Source organism: Salvelinus namaycush, chromosome 28 (assembly GCF_016432855.1).
Source record: "Salvelinus namaycush isolate Seneca chromosome 28, SaNama_1.0, whole genome shotgun sequence".
Lineage (NCBI taxonomy): Eukaryota > Metazoa > Chordata > Actinopteri > Salmoniformes > Salmonidae > Salvelinus > Salvelinus namaycush.
The window spans coordinates 35,115,911-35,139,713 of record NC_052334.1 but is presented as its reverse complement, the minus strand read 5'-3'; the positions used below and the strand labels follow the sequence as shown (position 1 = coordinate 35,139,713).

The 23,803-nt window shown below is 43.4% G+C and overlaps 1 protein-coding gene across 1 annotated transcript in view; it reads right to left on the bottom strand.

The window, feature by feature from the left end:
* The window catches only part of smyd3 (SET and MYND domain containing 3), a 180,733-nt gene that overhangs the window by 21,271 nt on the left and 135,659 nt on the right, over positions 1-23,803 (bottom strand). Inside the window, exons 9-10 of the mRNA XM_038967765.1 lie at positions 16,296-16,383; positions 15,827-16,010 (exon numbers count right to left, since the gene is read on the bottom strand). Of these exons, the coding sequence (XP_038823693.1) occupies positions 15,827-16,010; positions 16,296-16,383 (272 nt within the window). The remainder of the gene's footprint in view (positions 1-15,826; positions 16,011-16,295; positions 16,384-23,803) is intronic.

Sequence of the window (23,803 nt, the reverse complement as noted above, 5' to 3'; positions counted from 1 at the left end):
AGGACTCAGTGAAGCTTAGCCATTTGCCATTAGTGTGTGTTTGTGTGTGTGTGAATTGACATCTGCAGGAGTGTGGAGTCAATAAGCTCTGTGCCTAGTGTGTATTATTCTCTGGCCTACAGGGAAAACAGCCTTTTCCTACTGACAGAAATTTGAATTTGACAAAGAAAGAAAGAAAGAGAGAGATGAAACGTCTATGAAAAAGAGGGAGAACATTTCCTCAGTCTTTTCATCTCCTGTCATCTGAAAAGTCAATCCCAGAGGAGAGGGACAAAGAGAGGTGCAGGATATTCTCTTTCGTTTTTTTAATTCTCTCACTTCAGCTCTCGCTCATTCTCTCTTTCAATCGTTCTCTGGCTCTTTTTCTCTCTTCCACTGTACCACTCACAACACCCTCTTTTCTTTGGATCTCAATCCATCCCCCATTTCTCTGCCCCTCTTTCCTCCTCCTCCCTCTCTCTCTCTCTCCCTGCGGTTAGTTATTGATGAAGTGATTTTCTGTGTTGCTGTGTTTCTCTCCTGTGGAGATGTTTGCATACACAGTGTGTGTGTGTATGTGTGTGTGTGTGTGTGTGTGTGTGTGTGTGTCCGTGGTTGATTCCCATGATAGAGCCCTTATCCAGTCTGGGGCAAGCCACCAGAGTCCTGCCCTTCACACTGGATCAATTAGTCTCAGTCAATAACACACGCACGCACACACACACAGTCAAATCAAACTACCAATATCTTCTGTCTCTGATCGTGTTGATTGGTTATATTATGCAGAGTTAAATCATTATTGGCTGAGAGTGGGTGGAGCAGTCAACACAGGTCACGGTCACGGGCACGCACGCACGCACGCACGCACGCACGCACGCACGCACGCACGCACGCACGCACGCACGCACGCACGCACGCACGCACGCACGCACGCACGCACGCACGCACGCACGCACGCACGCACGCACGCACGCACGCACGCACGCACGCACGCACGCACGCACGCACGCACGCACGCACGCACGCACGCACGCACGCACGCACGCACGCACGCACGCACGCACGCACGCACGCACACACACACGCACACACACACACACACACACACACACACACACACACAGAGAGAGAGAGAGAGGATTATGTGTAGTTGTACCCTGAGGCAGAAAGCCTGTTCCTGAGGCAGAAAACCACATCCATCATAAATAACAAACATACTGGAACGCTCTCGTACAGGAAACAGCTCCACTGCCACATACAGGAAATATGTACATTTTGTATGTACTACTACTACCCATAATAGCAGGTCTGCGTGTGTGGAAAGCTGAATATGATCTTGAGAGAAGTAGAGTGCTTCTTGCATGGTTTCTTCCTTAGAGGCAGTAGAGAAGGCTGAAAATGGCCATTCATATCCAAGCCTGAGGAGTATTCACAATACTAGTACTGATTCTGTGGGACTCTCCTTTCTGCTATACAGTCTTACCTTTTCAGGTAGTTGCCTAGCAGCATGCCTACAAAATCAGCCAAAGAAACTATGGTTCGTGCCATGACAGTTATAACCGTTTATGCCATCTGTTATGTAACCGTTATAAGGCATTACCCAGCAAACAGGGGATGTCCTAAGGACTTTAGGTGACATTTCCAATAGGTCCTTTTAAGGGTTTCGGGGAGATGTTATCCCACGGACATTCTGTGAACGTTCTGGGAACCATACAACATGACGTTAGCCTGACGTTCATTTTGACGCATGGGACACCCAATGACCACAAGGGGACATTTCATAGGGCTGGGACGTTCAACGTTATAATTGTACGAATAGCAAAATGTGTGCCCTGTTTTTGGTAAACCATTGGGTGCATGTATTCATGACACTTGTTTGCTACAAAACCTTGCTAAAACAACGAGCATGGTTCCCCAACTGGCAGCCCGCGGGGGAAGTGGTTTTTTGAGCAATAAATAAATAAATAAATAAAAACAAAATGGGGGGGGGGGGGGGGGGGGGACTTTTCATTGTTGGGCATAAGACTGTAAAAATATCAGGAAATCAGCTCCAAGTGATTTTACTTGAAGAAATCTGTTCCCAAGTATTCCCACGCATAATAAAGAGACACATGATCGTATACAAATGTAAGCAAGGTTTGAAATGATTATGTGTCAGTCAAATATTATATCTGTTCGGGCTTCTTGCGGTCAATTTGCTGTCAACAAATGATTGGTAACATGTTCCGGTCCCCCGCCCATCCGCTCAAGAAAGAAATGGGCCCGCGGCTGAATCTAGTTGATGATCCCTGTCTGACTGTAGATATGGAGTTCTTTTCCGCTCATGCATTCTCATTTCCACGCCAAACCTACCGCTGGGATCCCATGTGGCTCAGTTGGTTGAGCATGGTGCTTACAATGCCAGGGTTGCGGGTTCAATTCCCACGGGGGACCAGTATGAGAAAGTACTAAAATGTAAAAAAAATGTTGTGCGTGGCCATAGAGCTCTATTTTCACCACTTAATGTAAAACGACATTGGCACTTCAAATCAAATCAAACTTGATTTGCCACATGCGCCGAACACAACAAGTGTAGACTTTACCGTGAAACGGCAGGGTAGCCTAGTGGTTAGAGCGTTGGACTAGTAACCGAAAGGTTGCAAGTTCAAATCCCCGAGCTGACAAGGTACAAATCTGTCGTTCTGCCCCTGAACAGGCAGTTAACCCACTGTTCCTAGGCCGTCATTGGAAAAAAAAAATAAGAATTTGTTCTTAACTGACTTGCCTAGTTAAATATTTAAAAAAAAAAGTAAATTTGTAAGTCGCTCTGGATAAGAGCGTCTGCTAAATGACTTAAATGTAAATGTAAATGTAAACGCTTACTTACAAGCCCTTAACCAACAGTGCAGTTCAAGAAGAAGAAAATATTTACTAAGTAGACTGAAATAAAAAATGATAATAAAAGTAACACAATAAGAATAACTAGGTTCTATACAGGGGGCACCGGTACCGAGTCAGAGTGCGGGAGTACAGGCTAGTTGAGGTAATCTGTACATGTAGGTGGCGGCAAAGTGACTATGCATAGTGGGTAACAAACAGCGAGTAGAAGCAGTGTACAAGTAGACTTGGCGCTCTGGCACCGCTTGTCGTGCGGTAGCAGAGAAAACAGTCTATAACTAGGGTGACTGGAGTCTCTGACAATTTTATGGGCTTTCCTCTGACACTGCCTATTATATAGGTCCTGGATGGCAGGAAGCTTGGCCCCAGTGATGTACTGGGCCGTTCGCACTACCCTCTGTAGCGCCTTATGGTCATATGCCGAGCAGTTGCCATACCAGGAGGTGATGCAACCGGTCAGGATGCTCTCGATGTTGCAGCTGTAGAACCTTTTGAGGATCTGAGGACCCATGCCAAATATGTTTTGTTTCCTGAGGGGGAATAGTCTTTGTTGTGCCCTCTTCACGACTGTCTAGGTGTGTTTGGACCATTCTAGTTTGTTGGTGATGTGGACACCAAGGAACTTGAAGCTCTCAACCTGCTCCACTACAGCCCCGTCGAAGAGAATGGGGGCGTGCTCAGTCCTTCTTTTCCTGTAGTCCACAATCATCTCCTTAGTCTTGGTTACGTTGAGGGCTAGGCTGTTATTCTGGCACCACCCAGCCAGGTCTCTGACCTCCTCCCTATAGGCTGTCTCGTCGTTGTCGGTGACCACTGTTGTGTCGTCTGCAAACTTAATGATGGTGTTGGAATCGTGCCTGGCCATGCAGTCGTGGGTGAACAGGGAGTACAGGAGACGGCTGGGGGGCTCCAGTGTTGAGGATCAGCGTGGCAGATGTTTTGCTACCTACCCTCACCACCTGGGGGCGGCCCGTCAGGAAGTCCAGGATCCAGTTGCAGAGGGAGGTGTTTAGTCCCAGGATCCTTAGCTTAGTGATGAGCTTTGAGGGTACTATGGTGCTGAACGCTGAGCTATAGTCAATGAATAGCATTCTCACGTAGGTGTTCCTTTTGTCCAGGTGGGAAAGGGAAGTGCGGAGTGCAATAGAGATTGCATCATCTGTGAGATTGCATCGTCCTGTAAATAGTTGGGGAATGGCTGCCTTCTGAGTCTGGGGGCATGATTTTATACAGTTCTGTCTCCTCACCACACTTGTTGGCTAGTCTGCGAACAATACCTTCTCTTTCATGGTCTTGTACTTTCTCTGGCCACAGTGCTGGATCATCTAAAACCTCATCTTCCTCACTTCGAATCTGTCCATACTCTTCCTTTCCCTTATTACTTGCTTGTTCAGTCTCTTCTGTCCTTCCTTCACTGGTACTGCTGCTACTCTTTAACTCCTCTTCCTGCTCTCTGCATCAGAATCTGTCGGACAGCTTTCTGCTGAGATTCTGCCAACCTGGGGCTCTCTGGGCACTAGGAAGTGAGTAAACAAAGGGAATTTTAGGTTTAATGTTCGCTCCTTCAAAAGGTTACGATACTAAAAATCTACTACTGAAAGAAAAAACTTTTGAATAGTATACATATCAAATAGAATACGTATTTAAGAGTGTCTAAGTCATCATGTGTCTAACTTTACAATAAAAAAAATGGTCTAGTTATGCTGCTGCAAAACGACTGCCTCACCTCCAAGGTCCGCTGTTTCAACTTCATGTAGTGGACACACGTTGGGATCGTTGTCTACAGCTACAGTAGTATTAGTAGTAGTAGTAGTAGTAGTAGTAGTAGTAGTAGTAGTAGTATTATTATTAGTAGTAGTAGTAGTAGTAGTAGTAGTAGTAGTAGTAGTAGTAGTAGTAGTAGTAGTAGTAGTAGTAGTAGTAGGAGTAGGAGTAGTAGTAGTAGTAGTAGTAGTAGTAGTAGTAGTATCATCTACAGTATGGATAGGTAGGCTACATGTTAGGTTTTAATTTTAGTCTAGCTAGCTAACAAATATCACGCAAATATTGGGGAACACAGTTATAATATCTAAATAATAGCTAATTAGTTAGCCATAGCTGGTAGTGGTAGCTCGTCATCATCATGTTAATAATTACTGCTCTGACCGAGCCAAGTGAGTCCACGGTAGGCAGCTACCAGTACTATCAAGCTAGCTATATTGGCTAGCTAGGCTACTCAATTCAGCAGGCCGTCTGCACTGACTTACCACTCAAATCCTTCTCCTCTTTTTTTTTCTGGGAAAAAAACGTAGTCAGTCATTTTCCCCCAGAATTTGGCTGTATCTGTCTCTGTTTCCTTTCTTTCCTTTTCTGAAAGCCCGATTTAGTTTTTGAGGGGGGAATTGTGGTTATCTCTCGTGAATTGTTAGGATACATGCCGGAGCAACTGTCAGATCAGGTGTATCTTTTTCCCTCCTCATGGAGAATGGACCAAACCATGTGCATTATGGGCCCTTGACCATGACAGAACGTTCTACGAGTGTCTGATAACCGTCCTTGGGGACACCCTGGAACAAACATCCAGGGGACCAATGATAAAGCGTTCTAAGAATGTCCTATAAAACATCCATGGGGACATCCCTGGGACAAACCGGGGAACCAGACAAAAACCTCCATGCGACCATGATACAACATCCTGACGACTTACATTTCGTGATGTTCCGGGGATGGGGATGTTCATCCCCGGGGATGTTCCGGGGATGTCCTAAAGACACATTTTTGCTTGCAGGGTATGTAGCAATGACAGAGTTGAAGTGAGTTTAAGTGGAAACACTCCACATCAGTAAGTGATTAAGAAGCACAGTTGCACAATACATTAGCTACTAGAGTACCACTACAGTTTATTATGCGTTGGGCATTAGGTAACATTGTCTGGCAGCGGCCACGTTATCTAAGGCTCAATTTATGAATAAACATTAGGAAGTGGAGGCAATGTTCCATTCACAGCCTTGAGCAGTAACAATGACGTTAGCAGCTCAGAAGAGGCTACATGTACGGCACTGCTCGGAAATTATCCATTCAGCTTAATCACATGAAATGTTTTGCCCATTTTCTCCAGTAATCAAAGTTGATGAGCTTGAAAAATATATATTTAATAGCAGAGACAATTACCCAAAATAATAGGGAATGACTTGAAAAGCCAAATTATTCTCCAAAACTCTGAGACTGGTAGGGGTGTGTGGGGAAAGTAGTCATTAGAATAAGCAGGAGAGTGGAAATCAAATAGAGACGGTTTAAATTAGCATAACATGAGCTTGTTTAGTGTTAAGCGTAGTTAACGCCTCACATCTCGTCAACCCGTTAGCCACTTAGCATTGCTAATGCTCCTGCTGCAGCCAAAACAGTGGGACCAAGCCTCACAGCTACACAGCTCTGGTGGAGAATATAACTTTGTTCAGTTAGAATGTAATTGAAATGAACTAAAGTTTCAGGACACTTCAGAATTCTGGAACACATTATCTTAAACAACATTAGCATTGTAGCTAAGGCACAAAAGACAGTTTATACTAAAGATGATGGGACAAAGACAATATTCAAGAGATTTGAATGTTAGAGTATATACGGTTGTAGCCGCAAACACTGGGGCATAAAATGGGGCATGAAATGTGGTTTAACCCATTTATGTTGCATAATATAGTGTTTTGTCAACAATTCAAATGACATTTTTAGTCCAACATACGTTTTTTACTGACATCAACTGCCTTCCTTTTTAACAATATATTTACATATTCCTACTCTTCAAGGTCTCTAACAGGAATGCTTCTGAAGGATAGAACATAGGTATTCTGCTGTTGCTAATAGTTTTAGCAAATTCATGAAATTGAAAGAAAAGTCAATATATTATCAGAAAACTGAAATCTTCTTCCATCTTTCGCCCCCAAAAATGTTCATTGCCATTCCGGTTCCATCCGTTTCTTTCATCTGAGCTACACTGTGTGGTAAGTCGATTTTGTGTCATTGTATGTTTTCAGAACCAATCAATACTGTACCTCACAAGACTAGTTTAGATGCATGTGTCATTTCCAACATTTAAATGCTTATTGTATGTAGAAGTGTCTAAATACACAAATGTAGGCCTTAAAAAAAATCTGGTATGATTAGGGTAGATTCACAGATTGTTGAGCTGTTTGGAGTTTGTGTAGGGTTGTCTAGACAAGAGATACACTCCACAAGTTACTAAAAGATGTTAAGAATTTATTAAAAAGGGTACTTTGATAGGGCTCTGGTCAAAATAAGTACACTTATAGGGAATATGGTGCCAATTGGGATGCTGGGTAGGTACCTGAGTTGTCATGGTGATTAGCCATCATGTTACAAGAATCAGTGACACGTTCAGGGGATGCCATGGTGACATTACCAGTGGGTGCCAAGGTTATTATTGCCAAGGTGTTGACATACAAAGATCCCAGCAGGATGTGGAGCTATCACAGAACAGATCAACGCTAGTATATATGTGGAAAGGGAAAGGGGGAATAGTTTACTTGTTGTTACTACACTATTATTGTGAAGTGGCGATAGAATGCAACATTCGAATACTGTAAGGCAGCTAGGGCATAGTATTGGATCTTTAGAGGCAGACAACAGAGGTATTGCTGAGGACGAATGTTAACTGTTGTATCAAATGATATGATTTGTATTTTCTGGTAGGCAACGGGAGTCTGAATTGCAAGAACTTAGCAGACAAAGAAGAATCCTGGCCGGAGAGCATCGTGTTCTCCGGCTGAAGGAGGAATACGGAGAGCAGATGAGGAAGGCAACAACTTTGACTTTGGAGGGAGTTTGATTTGATTTGAGCATGAAGAGGGAGGTGGAAATCACGATGCAAAAGGCGGATGAGGCCATGAAAGAGTCCGCCTGGCCAAAGACGAGGCCAGAAAGGCTGCAAAGGAGACAGAGAAGGCCAAGGCCAGAAAAGGACAACTCGAGGTTGAGGTGAAGGTGAGGGAAACTGCACAACAAATCCTCTAAATGAATGAATTAATGCATGAATGGACACTATTTTGGCACCATGTCACTTTTATAGTATTTATCTAAAAAACCTACTTTACGATGTTATTATCACATGTATCAAATAAAATCAGAGCCGGAGATATTCGCCGTGTAAACCGAACGCTTATCAGAAGACAATATTGAGGTGCTTCGCGCGCCTTGGTAGACAAAGGAAATTCCTGACCTACCACTCCAAAAGCTCTTGTTCGACCTCAGATCAAGCTAGCCACCCCATTCCACCTTCCACTGCCTGTTGACATCTAGTGGAAGGCGTATGAAGTGCATGCATATCGATAAATATAAGGCAATTGAATAGGCAGGCCCTGAAACAGAGCCTCGTTTTCAGATTTTTCACTTCCTGTTTGGAAGTTTGCTGCAAAATGAGTTCTGGTTTACTCACAGACATAATTCAAACAGTTTTAGAAACTTCTGAGTGTTTTCTATCCAATAGTAATAATAATATGCATATTGTATGATCTAGAAAAGAGTACGAGGCCGTTTCATTTGGGCACGATTTCTTCCAAAGTGAAAACAGCGCCCCCCTATTGACAAGAAGTTAATGTTAGATCCCTCACCTCAAAGGCAGTTATAGTCAATTAACTAATCAGTGATCAGAATCTTGATGTGATTGGTCTGACTGAAACATGGCTTAAGCCTGATGAATTTACTGTGTTAAGTGAGGCATCACCCACTGGTTACACTAGTGACCATATCCCCCGTGCATCCCGCAAAGGCGGAGGTGTTGCTAACATTTACGATAGCAAATTTCAATTTACAAAATAACCCAGACGTTTCCGTCTTTTGAGCTTCTAGTCATGAAATCTATGCAGCCTACTCAATCACTTTTTATAGCTACTGTTTACAGGCCTCTTGAGCCATATACAGTGCTCCTCACTGAGTTCCCTGAATTCCTATTGGACCTTGTAGTCATAGCAGATAATATTCAAATTTTTGGTGATTTTAATATTCACATGGAAAAGTCCACAGACCCACTCCAAAAGGCTTTCGGAGCCATCATCGACTCAGTGGGATTTGTCCAACATGTCTCTGGACCTACTCACTGTCACAGTCATACTCTGGACTTAGTTTTGTCCCATGGAATAAATGTTGTGGATCTTAATGTTTTTCCTCATAATCCTATCGGACCACCATTTTATTACGTTTGCAATCGCAACAAATAATCTGCTCAGACCCCAACCAAGGAGCATCAAAAGTCGTGCTATAAATTCTCAGACAACCCAAAGATTCCTTGATGCCCTTCCAGACTCCCTCTGCCTACCCAAGGACATCAGAGGACAAAAATCAGTTAACCACCTAACTGAGGAACTCAATTTAACCTTGCGCAATACGCTAGATGCAGTTGCACCCCTAAAAACTAAAAACATTTGTCATAAGAAACTAGCTCCCTGGTATACAGAAAATACCCGAGCTCTGAAGCAAGCTTCCAGAAAATTGGAACGGAAATGGCGCCACACCAAACTGGAAGTCTTCCGACTAGCTTGGATAGACAGTACCGTGCAGTATCGAAGAGCCTTCACTGCTGCTCGGTCATCCTATTTTTCCAACTTAATTGAGGAAAATAAGAACAATCCGAAATGTATTTTTGATACTGTCGCAAAGCTAGCTAAAAAGCAGCATTCCCCAAGAGAGGATGGCTTCGACTTCAGCAGTAATAAATTCATGAACTTCTTTGAGGAAAAGATCATGATCATTAGAAAGCAAATTACGGACTCCTCTTTAAATCTGCTTATTCCTCCAAAGCTCAGTTGTCCTGAGTCTGCACAACTCTGCCAGGACCTAGGATCAAGAGAGACACTTAAGTGTTTTAGTACTAAAACTCTTGACACAATGATGAAAAAAATCATGGCCTCTAAACCTTCAAGCTGCATACTGGACCCTATTCCAACTAAACTACTAAAAGAGCTGCTTCCTGTGCTTGGCCCTCCTATGTTGAACATAATAAACGGCTCTCTATCCACCGGATGTGTACCAAACTCACTAAAAGTGGCAGTAATAAAGCCTCTCTTGAAAAAGCCAAACCTTGACCCAGAAAATATTAAAAACTATCGGCCTATATCGAATCTTCCATTCCTCTCAAACATTTTAGAAAAAACTGTTGCGCAGCAACTCACTGCCTTCCTGAAGACAAACAATGTATACGAAATGCTTCAGTCTGGTTTAAGACCCCATCATAGCACTGAGACTGCACTTGTGAAGGTGGTAAATTACCTTTTCATGGCGTCAGACCGAGGCTCTGCATCTGTCCTCGTGCTCCTAGACCTTAGTGCTGCTTTTGATACCATCGATCACCACATTCTTTTGGAGAGATTGGAAACCCAAATTGGTCTAAACGGACAAGTTCTGGCCTGGTTTAGATCTTATCTGTCGGAAAGATATCAGTTTGTCTCTGTGAATGGTTTGTCCTCTGACAAATCAACTGTAAATTTCGTTGTTCCTCAAGGTTCCGTTTTAGGACCACTATTGTTTTCACTATATATTTTACCTCTTGGGGATGTCATTCGAAAACATAAGGTTAACTTTCACTGCTATGCGGATGACACACAGCTGTACATTTCAATGAAATAATGAAGCCCCAAAATTGCCCTCGCTAGAAGCCTGTGTTTCAGACATAAGGAAGTGGATGGCTGCAAACTTTCTACTTTTAAACTCGAACAAAACAGAGATGCTTGTTCTAGGTCCCAAGAAACAAAGAGATCTTCTGTTGAATCTGACAATTAATCTTGATGTTTGTACAGTCGTCTCAAATAAAACTGTGAAGGACCTCGGCATTACACTGGACGCTGATCTCTCTTTTGACGAACATATCAAACTGTTTCAAGGACAGCTTTTTTCCATCAACGTAACATTGCAAAAATCAGAAACTTTCTGTCCACAAATGATGCAAAAAAATGAATCCATGCTTTTTTAAATTCTAGGTTAGACTACTGCAATGCTCTACTTTCCGGCTACCCGGATAAAGCACTAAATAAACTTCAGTTAGTGCTAAATACGGCTGCTAGAATCCTGACTAGAACCAAAAAATTTGATCATATTACTCCAGTGCTAGCCTCCCTACACTGGCTTCCTGTTAAGGCAAGGGCTGATTTTAAGGTTTTACTGCTAACCTACAAAGCATTACATGGGCTTGCTCCTACCTATCTTTCCGATTTGGTCCTGCTGTACATACCTACACGTACGCTACGGTCACAAGACGCAGGCCTCCTAATTGTCCCTAGAATTTCTAAGCAAACAGCTGGAGGCAGGGCTTTCTCCTATAGAGCTCAATTTTTTATGGAATGGTTTGCCTACCCATGTGAGAGACGCAGACTCGGTCTCAACCTTTAAGTCTTTACTGAAGACTCATCTCTTCAGTGGGTCATATGATTGAGTGTAGTCTGGCCCAGGAGTGTGAAGGTGAACGGAAAGGCTCTGGAGCAACCAACCGCCCTTGCTGTGTCTGCCTGGCCGGTTCCCCTCTCTCCACTGGGATTCTCTGCCTCTAACCCTATTACAGGGGCTGAGTCACTGGCTTACTAGTGCTCTTCCATGCTGTCCCTAGGAGGGGTGCATCACTTGAGTGGGTTGAGTCACTGACGTGATCTTCTGTCTGGGTTGGCGCCCCCCTTGGTTTGTGCCGTGGCGGAGATCTTTGCGGGTATACTCGGCCTTGTCTCAGGATGGTAAGTTGGTGGTTGAAGATATCCATCTAGTGGTGTGGGGGCTGTGCTTTGGCAAAGTGGGTGAGGTTATATCCTGCCTGTTTGGCCCTGTCCGGGGGTATCATCGGATGGGGCCACAGTGTCTCCTGACCCCTCCTGTCTCAGCCTCCAGTATTTATGCTGCAGTAGTTTATGTGTCGGGGGGGGGGGGGGGGGCTAGGGTCAGTCTGTTATATCTGGAGTACTTCTTCTGTCTTATCCGGTGTCCTGTGTGAATTTAAGTATGCTCTCTCTAATTCTCTCTTTCTCTCTTTCTCTCTCTCTCTCGGAGGACCTGAGCCCTAGCACCATGCCTCAGGACTACCTGGCATGATGACTCCTTGCTGTCCCCAGTCCACCTGGCCGTACTGCTGCTCCAGTTTCAACTGTTCTGCCTGCGGCTATGGAACCCTGACCTGTTCACCGGACGTGCTACCTGTCCCAGACCTGCTGTTTTCAACTCTCTAGAGACAGCAGGAGCGGTAGAGATACTCTTAATGATCGGCTATGAAAAGCCAACTGACATTTACTCCTGAGGTGCTGACTTGTTGCACCCTCGACAACTACTGTGATTATTATTATTTGACCATGCTAGTCATTTATGAACATTTGAACATCTTGGCCATGTTCTGTTATAATCTCCACCCGGCACAGCCAGAAGAGGACTGGCCACACCTCATAGCCTGGTACCTCTAGGTTTCTTCCTAGGTTTTGACCTTTATAGGGAGTTGTTCCTAGCCACCGTGCTTCTACACCCTGCATTGCTTGCTGTTTGGGGTTTTAGGCTGGGTTTCTGTACAGCACTTTGAGATATCAGCTGATGTAAGAAGGGCTATATAAATACATTTGATTTGATTTGATTTTTCAAGCACTTATTTGTAATTTTCAAAGACATCAATGTTATACTTAAGCAATAAGGCACGAGGGGGTGTGGTACATGGCCAACATACCACAAACCCCTGAGGTGTATTACTGCTATTATAAACTGGTAACCAATGTAATTAGAGCAGTAAAAATAAATGTTTTGTCATACCCGTGGTATATGATCTAATATACCACGGCTGTCAGCCAAATCAGCATTCAGGGCTCGAACCACCCAGTTTATAAAATATTATAATTGATGTATTAGGCCCTATAATTGTACATATAGGGCCTAATACAGAACCCCCCTACCCCCAAAAAGCATGCAAAAAGTGTAAAAGAAAAAGTAGGCCATGAGCATTTTAAGAATAATGCAGTTTAAGGCCTTGATATTCCAATTTTTATTATATTCTAAAACATGTGCAAATATTGTGGACATTGCCGAACTAAATAGATTGGATACATTTTTCTGTAGCCTATGTGGCTGACGTAGGCACACATAATAAAGCCATGAATAGTGGTAGCATTCATCTCAGCATCGCTGTTTTTGTAATAAGAAAGTGACCAAAAACCAGGTTCCTTTTTTAATGGAAGGATTTGTATGGGAAAGCCAAGTGGAAGTCAACATTAGATGTTGTCATCATAATAACCGCACATGGTTTTACCACAACATAGTAGCTAGCACAACACCCTTCAATAGAAGCGGCGGGAAACAAACACGAGGCCTCACAAAAACGGATCAAAAATGAAATCACTGAGAATTTTAAGGGAGCAGGAGAACTTGTAAATTGGCTATAATAATAACAAGTACTTTTAAAGCACCACATTTAGGAAATGTATGATTTTCAAGGTAGGCCTATTCCAGAACTTGAATTTCTGAGCTCCAAAATCAAAGTTAAAGTAGGCTATTTCAAAGCCCCTTGTGTTGTTTAACATTGCAGTTGTAACATGGGAAACAAAATGTTTTTGTCAACATATGAAAACAAGGAACTCATTACTGTAAAACTTTCTCTGTTAAATCATCACAACAGCTGTTCGTCACTTGGCTGTCATTCAGAAAATTAGTTCCTGGATCAGATGATGAAGATGTATCCCGGCGTAGTTAAAAAGCTGTATTATGCGTAAATATTGAAGAGCCACGTTAATGACAGTATCGATTTAGGTTTTAAGTATCAAGGTAGGGTGACTCTTTCGGTTAGAAGCATTTGATTTTTCAATCGCATTTCTTATTTTGGATTTGTGTGACCGTGAAAACTGTTTTCAACCCGTAACATTAGGAGACACTAAATGTTACATAGTTACACCGCATTTCTGAGATCTCTATATAAAAAACTGCACCACAGCTAGATCCAGAATTCTTACAGGGTTGAAGTTCAATGTCTAATTTAACGGATTAATGCCTAATATATGATATAACGACAACTTACACAGCCATAAATGCAAGGACGGAAAAGTTATGTTTTATGTCACACGATTTCGGACAAATCAGTCAAGACACCAACCACGATAAAGGGTTTTAAACATAGGTTTTAAATCAACTCGTGAATTGTATTGACTATGTTCCCGCCTTATATCTTAAGAATCTCAAAAATTATATTATTTTCAATGACTTCTCAACAGCTGTAACAAGTTGTCCAGTGTTATGAAATCCTCACTGGTACCGTAGTTTATAGAAAGACCCTTATACTGTGTGTCATATGATCTGATCATTATGATCAGGCTAAGTCACCGGTTGAGCAATGAAACGCCCATGGTCCTTAGCCCTAACTCAAACCCTTATACTGACTATTAACTGACATGCTTCACTTGTGAGCCTATTATTCACCCCAATGTAATGTCTGTGTTTGTTCCAGATCATTGTGCCCAGGGTCATGTGCCCATCTTCAACAAGGCCCTCTTCAACAAGACTGAGACCCCCCCCCCCCCCCCCGTTTGAGCCTGCAGGAATGCCGATGGGGACTGCTCCTGCAGAGGGTGCTATACCGGGCATGTCTAAACCCTAGCCTCTAACCCCTAACCCCTAACACTAACCTTAAACCCTAACTCCTAAATCCTAATCCCTAACCCAAACCAGGGTTGGGGCCAATTCTATTTCAATTCAGTCAATTTCTCATAGGAGGCAATGAGGAAAGTTGGAATTGATATTGGATTTTCTGTTCACTTCCTGAATTGACTGAATTGAAAAGGAATTGACCCCAACCCTGCACTAAAGCCTAAACACAACTCTAACCCTTTACCCCAAACCTTTTAACCCTGAACCCTAACCCTGCCCCCAACTCTAACCCTTTACCCCAAACCTTTTAACCCTGAACCCTAACCCTGCCCCCAACTCTAACCCTTTAACCCAAACCTTTTAACCCTGAACCCTAACCCTGCCCCCAACTCTAACCCTTTACCCCAAACCTTTTAACCCTGAACCCTAACCCTGCCCCCAACTCTAACCCTTTACCCCAAACCTTTTAACCCTGAACCCTAACCCTGCCCCCAACTCTAACCCTTTACCCCAAACCTTTTAACCCTGAACCCTAACCCTGCCCCCAACTCTAACCCTTTACCCCAAACCTTTTAACCCTGAACCCTAACCCTGCCCCCAACTCTAACCCTTTACCCCAAACCTTTTAACCCTGAACCCTGCCCCCAACTCTAACCCTTTACCCCAAACCTTTTAACCCTGAACCCTGCCCCCAACTCTAACCCTTTACCCCAAACCTTTTAACCCTGAACCCTAACCCTGCCCCCAACTCTAACCCTTTACCCCAAACCTTTTAACCCTGAACCCTGCCCCCAACTCTAACCCTTTACCCCAAACCTTTTAACCCTGAACCCTAACCCTGCCCCCAACTCTAACCCAAACCTTCTAACCCTCGACCCCTAACCCTCGACCCCAAACCCTGTTTAATAAATATACTTTGCACTACAACTTTTTGCACTACAACTTACAGTACATCTATTTCCCTCGACATGGAAACAAGATTAGGAACTCAAACAATCTTTAGTCTGTTACGTCCTATGTGTAAAAATGATCAGATATTTTGTGGGCTAGCTACGTCTACTAGAATTTATTTCATATATATATATATATATATGCTAATGCCCCGGGCCTAGTTTTTCAAATAATTTAATTTAATCCAGATCAAAATGATCCTGTGCTGTCTCAAATTGATTCCCCTTTTTGTCCAAGCTGGGCTGAAGTGCGTTTGGATATGCTTTCATTGTATGAATTTCTCTTTGTGTTTAATGTCTGGTAGAGACTGAAACAGTGTAACCATGCAATAAGGAGCAGAGTGTATCATGGGTCACTCGATGACATTGGCTACAACACACAGACTTACCACCTTTATTCACTTTACACAACATGTCATTTCTGACATTCACACACCCACCTGTAAGGCTCCAGGGTGATGGTGCCATAGGCCAGTGCTGTGTCCCATTGGGCCAGGTTGATGCAGGCGTCCAGGGCTAAGTCAGTCACCCTGAGACGGTACACATTACCATCAGGGACTGCGGGGACAGCGCCACCCACTGGAGCCAGCAGAGAACTACACTCATATAAGAGCTCATTCCAGTCTGGAGACGGAGTTAAGGGCACACCAGAAAGAGAGGGAGGAGAGGGAGAAAGAGAGAGCGGGAGGTGAGGGAGGGAAAGAGAGAGGGAGGAGAGGGAGAAAGAGAGAGCGGGAGGAGAGGGAGAAAGAGCACTAGATTGACAGAGATAATTATGACTGGACTAAAATAGAGAGCATAAAATGGACAGATGAGATGTGGTGTGTGTGTGTGCGAGCGCATATTTGTTTAATCATACATTTTAACGTTGTGACATATTGTCATGGGTGATTCTTGTGTAAAGGATACCACCATGTGTCTGTAGGTTCTCCAACCTGGGGATCGCTTCTCTCAGGGGGGTCCAGGCCTCCTCCTCCCCACACAGCATCATGGGGTCCTGGCCATGGAGAGAGGAGGAGAGAGGGTCAGGGACCATATAGTTACAGTAGATGCTGTTAGCATCATGGGACAGTTAGTGTTCGTATTTGTATTTATTAGGGATCCCCAGGGCAGCAGCTAGTCTTCCTGGGGTCCAAACACATTAAAACACTTACATTACATCTAAAACAAAAGATAAAACAGTACATCATAAAACATTATTACACCACTACATCTCTACAATACAAAATGTATAATACCACCATACAACAATATTACAATGTATGCGTGTGTACTTTTGTGTCTCTTCACAGTCCCCGCTGTTCCATAAGGTGTATTTATACCTGTTTTTTCAATCTGATTCTACTGCTTGCATCAGTTACCTGATGTGGAATAGAGTTCCATGTAGTCATGGCTCTATATAGTACTGTGCGCCTCCTATTCTGGACTTGGGGATTGTGAAGAGACCTCTGGTGGCATGTCTTGTGGGGTATGCATGGGTGTACAATGCTGTGGGTTATTAGTTTAAACAGACAGCTCGTTGCATTCAGCTTGTCAACACTTCTTACAAAAATAAGCAGTGATGACAATCTCTCTTCCACTTTGAGCCATGAGAGATTGACATGCATATCATTAATGTTAGCTCTCCGTGTACTTTTAAGGGCCAGCCGTGCTGCCCTGTTCTGAACCAACTGCAATTTTCCTAAGTCCCTCTTTGTGGCACCTGACCACACGACTGAACAGTAGTCAAGGTGCGACAACACTAGGCCTGCAGGACCTGCCTTGTTGATAGTGTTGTTTAGATGGCAGAGCATCGCTTTATTATGGACAGCCTTCTCCCCATCTTAGCTACTGTTGTATCAACATGTTTTGACCATGACAGTTTACAATCCATGGTAACTGGTAGTTGGTAGTTTAGTCACCTCAACTTACTCAATATCCACATTATTCATTACGAGATGTAGTTGAGGTTTAGGGTTTAGTGAATGATTTGTCCCAAATACAATGCTTTTAGTTCTAGAAATATTTAGGACTAACTTATTCCTTGCCACCATACCGAAACTACCTGCAGCTCTTTGTTAAGTGTTGCAGTCATGTCAGTTGCTGTAGTAGCTGACGTGTATAGTGTTGAGTCATCCGCAAACATAGACACACTGGCTTTACTCAAAACCAGTGGCATGTCGTTAGTAAAGATTGAAAAAAGTAAGGGGCCTAAACAGCTACCCTGGGGAATTCCTGATTCTACCTGGACTTTGTTGGAAAGGCTTCCATTAAAGAACACCCTTTGTGTTCTGTTATCTTTACTCTTTATCTACAATATAGCAGGGGGTATAAAGCCATAACACATACGTTTTTCCAACAGCAGACTATGATCGAAAATGTCAAAAGCCGCACTGAAGTCTAACCAAACACTCATTCTATCATCAATTTCTCTCAGCCAATCATTAGTCATTTGTGTAAGTGCTGTGCTTGTTGAATGTCCTTCCCTATAAGCATGCTGAAAGTCTGTTGATCATTTGTTTACTGTAAAATAGCACTGTATCTGGTCAAACACCATTTTTCCAGAAGTTGACTAAGGGTTGGTACCAGGCTGATTGGTTTGCTATTTGAGCCAGTAAAGAGGGCTTTACTATTCTTGGGTAGCGGAATGACTTTTTCTTCCCTCCAGGCCTGAGGGCACACACTTTCTAGTCGGCTTAAATTGGAGATGTTGAAGAAAGGCTAGCTGCTTATAAATGTCTTATAAACATAAACATGATCAAAACACGATCATTGTGGTACTCAGAGTACTTCTTCAGAACCTTCGACTATATATAATCTATTACTATAAACTATTTACTACTATTTAAGAATTTCCAGATAGCAGTCCCCTGTGGCACTCAAGGTTGACAGACTTAGTAACATTTTTTTGTTTGTTTTATGTGGTGAAATGGGTCTTGAAGGACAACTGGAAATGGAAAATGCAAAACAATTCTGCAAACAATTGTGGACTAATGGAAAACACTGGCTGTATGTTAACTTGGAGCTCATGTTTGGCTGAGAGCTCAAGGTAGCTTGTCATCACCACCATACACTGCAGGCAGAACGCATCTTAGCCTATTTCTCTCCATCCTCTTGTCTCTCTCTCCCTCTATCCTTCCCACTCTCTACTTCTTTCTCAAACCCGAGGCTGTCAGCAGGTGTCAAAGCCCAGAACCATAATACTGACTGACTATCTGTGGTAACGGCGAACCCAAGCAATCTGTGTGTGTGTGTGTGTGTGTGTGTGTGTGGTGTGTGTGTGTGGTGTGGGTGTGTGTGGTGTGGGTGTGTGTGGTGTGTGTGGTATGTGTGTGTGTGGTGTGTGTGTGTGGTGTGTGGTGTGTGTGGTGTGTGTGGTGTGCGTGTGTGTGTGCGTGTGTGTGTGTGTGGATGTGTAAAGCTGCTCTAGGCCTGCTAGTTTAAAGAGGACAATAACAGACACTGACAGCCACAGTCAGAACCGGGCACCGTGTAGCTGCTTCATATTAAATGATCATTGGGTTTCAGAGCTCTTTCCATGGTATGGGGGTGACTCCCTACATTATGGGGCTGATGGCTGAGGCAGACTAACACTACAGTGTCAGTTGGACCAAATATTGACAAGGTTTTGGTATTTGGGAATGGGGCTGTGGCGGTCATGAAATGTTTAATTAATCATGTTCAGCATCTCCAGGTCTCCACGCATACAAGCCGCTGATGGGCGCCTTTATAACATATACATTTTTTTTTTTTTTAAGTTTCATAAATCAATTTAATATACACCATCACAAGAAATCCAGGATTTATTTTAGGCAGGTCTAAAGAAATATTATGATATGAAGAAAATGTATTTCAGAAGAACAGAATATGAGTTGGCCTACTCTATGGTTATGTTGAGTGTAAAAGTGATCATTTGAAACAGGTCCTATACGCTAGATTTAAAGTCATTTGGCAACTTCAGTTGTGAATGATACAAACCTTAGAATGGCTTAGAAATCAAAACATATATGGGCTGCATGATGCCACTATAGGCTACTGATGATTTGACAAAGGCACAAAAAAAAGCTGGAACTAGGTTCCTTGGGTCAGGCTGCACACCCTGTTCTCTCATCAAGTGATCATATTTTCACCCATCAGACTATAGGCAAATAAAAGTTTCTTTACTAATATGTAACATTGGTTTAGATCTAGATAGGTCCATTATCAAATGGGCAGGAACAGGAGCATGGGGGAAATACATGCTATCTGTATGCACTCCTATAGCGAACAGAGGCCACTTTCCTGCTGGTTCATTTCCCACTTATGTAGGCTACTCAGGTTATTTCACTCCATGCATCAACCACTGTTTGAGGAGCATGCAACCTCTCGCTGTGCGACAAGTGATATTACACCCAAACTCTATATGCTATGGGCTCTCCAACCCTGTTCCTGCAGCTACCCAGTGCTTAATATTGGGAAACCAAGTGAAATCTGTTCGGGAACATCACAATGAAACATATTTCATTAAACTGTTGACAGCGCCTCTTCTCTGCGCGCTTGAGAAAGGAATGTAGGAGAGGGGAGGAGACGGAAACGCACAGGGGTGAGATATTCTGTAGATAAAAGGTAAATATGTCGGCCTATGAATTATGACAACCAAATACAAATTCACTATACTTGTAGGCTACATCTGAATTTGTTTAATTTAGGCTAAAGCAATTATGTACCAAAGACATTAAATCTGTGTATTTTTTTATGTCTTTCAGCTGTGTGTAATATGCGGTAGGCTACGCATTGTATAACAGCACAATCATTAATTTAATTCAGGTTTTCTTTCGGTTTTGGGTTCATATATAGGCCTATGTTTATGCATAAGCCCTAATATGCATATGGCTGTTTTGAATTATTCATCACCTTAGAAAGCGCTGCCCATTTCGTTGTGTTAGGCTTTGAAACAGCATACACAATGACACATGTTCTCCACTCAGTTTTCAAACTGTTTCTTCTTCCAATTGCTCCATCATAGTGAGGTGAGTTTTAAAAACGCAAACCGTTTTGATGATTTCATTTGCATTCATAGAGGGACAATAAAGCCCTGAGACCTGATAACCGTTAGTGAGTTGGGTATTACTAACGCATGTCCGGAGTGCATGAGACAGGATCCCCTTGACTCAATGGTCACGTAGAGTTTTACTGCGGTCCTGACTCATGACTGCCAGTGTCGCGGTAATATGGTCAATGCAACAGCCCTTTCGTGGGACTTTTTTTCTGAAGTAAAGATGTATTGTAAAAATGTTACCAAACTAGAGCCTGGCTGCAAACACACAAGAGAGAGAAGGTAGTGCTGGGTACCTGCTAGCATACACTGAACAGTTAACAGACACACACACAGAGAGAAGATAAGAGGCGACAGCTAAAATCCCCCAGGCCTGCTTCCCTGTTTTTGAACTGACATCAATGCGTGTCAGCTTTGCAGTATTCATCACCCAGTGCTGTGTGTGTCTTCTGAAAGTGTCATAGACGAATGCAGAACGAGAGGAAGCTGCCAGAATGATCTTGTTCCTTTGTCTAGTTTGACAGACAGAAACAACAACTCCTCATATGTGCATGATCCTCTGACTAGTTTGAGTCCGTTACAATTACCAGTGTTTAGTGAACCTTAACCCCAATGTGATATATATCATAGAGACCGGTGTTAAACCTAGGGCTGTTGCGGTGACCATATTACTGCCACGCCGGCAGTCATGACCGCATTATAATTCCTTGTGAACGTAGTGTCCCAGGAAATCTCCTTTTAAGTACTCTGGACATGCTTTGGTAGTACCCAACTTGCTAACTACCATCAGGTCCTAATGGCCTGGTACTCTGGACTCTATTGTCCCTCGAACCACTCTGACATGAATGCAAATACAAAAAAATCACATCAAACACTTATTAGTTGAACAGCAGGTTGAAACAGTGGAAAACATGGTTGCTGTAGATGTTGTTGTTTCAAAGCCTGATCACTTTTACACTCATTATAGCCATTTCATATGGGCACTCGCTCCATAATGGGAAAAATATCCTTTCTATTTTATTCAGCTAAGTTAAATTATATTCTTCTTACTATAAAATGATATAATATAAAATAATGGCACGGGACTTATAAGCCTATCTTGTCAGCTAAATGAACAATGGAGAATAGCCAGATAACACACAGTAGGCCAACTCCTATTCTGTTCTTCTGAAATCCATTTTCTTAATATCGTAATGTTTCTTTAGACCTCACTAAAATAAATTACGGATTTATTGTGACGGTGTATATTAAATTGATTTATTAGGCTTTTAAAAAACGTAGATGTTCCAAAGGCTCGCATCAGTGGTTTGTATGCTCGGAGGCCCGGAGATGCTGAACGTGTTTATGTTAATGAATTGTCAATTACCGTGAGACCGGCGGTCTTTTGCATGACGATAACCGGCTGACGAAATGTCATGACCGCCACAGCCCTAGTCACACCTAATGAACTATTGACCATGGAAAGAGAGAGGGAGGGAGAGAGAGAAAGAAAGAGAGATAGGGAGGAGAGACAAGTAGGGAGAAGGAACCAGGGATGGAGAGAGGCGAGAGAAAGTGAGGGAGACAGGATGAGAGTAGGGGAGAGGTTGTGAAAGAGAGGTAGAGAAAGTGAGGGAGACAGGACGAGAGTAGGGGAGAGGTTGTGAAAGAGAGGTAGAGAAAGTGAGGGAGACAGGACGAGAGTAGGGGAGAGGTTGTGAAAGAGAGGTAGAGAAAGTGAGGGAGACAGGATGAGAGTAGGGGAGAGGTTGTGAAAGAGAGGTAGAGAAAGGGAGGGAGACAGGATGAGAGTAGGGGAGAGGTTGTGAAAGAGAGGTAGAGAAAGTGAGGGAGACAGGATGAGAGTAGGGGAGAGGTTGTGAAAGAGAGGTAGAGAACGTGAGGGAGACAGGACGAGAGTAGGGGAGAGGTAGAGAAAGTGAGGAAGACAGGATGAGAGTAGGGGAGAGGTTGTGAAAGAGAGGTAGAGAAAGTGAGGGAGACAGGATGAGAGTAGGGGAGAGGTTGTGAAAGAGAGGTAGAGAAAGTGAGGGAGACAGGATGAGAGTAGGGGAGAGGTTGTGAAAGAGAGGTAGAGAACGTGAGGGAGACAGGACGAGAGTAGGGGAGAGGTAGAGAAAGTGAGGGAGACAGGATGAGAGTAGGGGAGAGGTTGTGAAAGAGAGGTAGAGAAAGTGAGGGAGACAGGATGAGAGTAGGGGAGAGGTTGTGAAAGAGAGGTAGAGAAAGGGAGAGAAAGAGGATGCCGGTAAGCCTTAGCCATTCTCTCAGGGAAGAACAATGGACGTTGCTGATAATGATGTCTGCAGTGTGTGTGTCCTGCTGTGCTTGTCTCTGTGTGTGCTTGTCTGTGTGTGTGTGTGTGTGTGTGCTTGTCTGTGTGTGTGTGTGTGTGTGTGTGTGTGTGTGTGTGTGTGTGTGTGTGTGTGTGTGTGTGTGTGTGTGTGTGTGTGTGTGTGTGTGTGTGTGTGTGTGTGTGTGTGTGTGTGTGTGTGTGTGTGTGTGTGTGTGGTTTGCAGCCTGTCAGTGGGATTGGCCACATGAGAATGTGATCCGAGACAACACGTATGTTTCTCTACTGCTTTGGTCAGTGTGTATGTATGTATGTGTGTGACAGGCTTTGGGGATAGATTACATTGGTGTTGACTCAGAAGAAATCCCATCATGCCTTGTGTCTTGAATGTTGTTAATTGCAGTGTCTGCCAAGTGGCAGCTTCTGAAGCCAAACATTATGCAAATCAAGGCTTTTAAGGTGTGTGTGTGTGTGTGTGTGTGTGTGTGTGTGTGTGTGTGTGTGTGTGTGTGTGTGTGTGTGTGTGTGTAGACGTATTATAGTGAGGCGTTGTTTTTTCTGTGCCTCCTACAATACATCTCTGTGTGACAGCACTGCTGGCTACTGTTAGTGTTTCTCTGTGCAGGTGAACAATAGCTCACAAAGAGATCTGCCTGCAAGCCTTAGGCATCACATCACTACACACACACTCACGCGCGCACACACACACACACACTACAAAGACTGAAGAAGACAATACGAGTCAATCTCAAAAGCCAACTTTCCAGTAGATTGAAAAGCTTTTTCTGATAGAAAATAGGGAGCGGGTGAGAGATAGAGAGAACAAGAGAGAGAGATCAGGAGAGAGAGATCAGGAGAGAAGGAATGAGCGAGAGAAGCAACTTGGGCAAATCAAATCACTATCCATCAATGAATACCCTGGAGATGCGTGCTCTTCTGATCCCTCACACCAGCTTCTACCAAGAGGACTGGCTGTAAATGCACTGTCTGGCGTTGCTGGTTCAAGCCCTGCTACAGCTGCTCCACTTCAATCACTACACTGAGATAGATGATGAGCTGGGTGGTTCCTGTGTATGATTCAACCGGGATCATTATAGAAAACACTGTTCA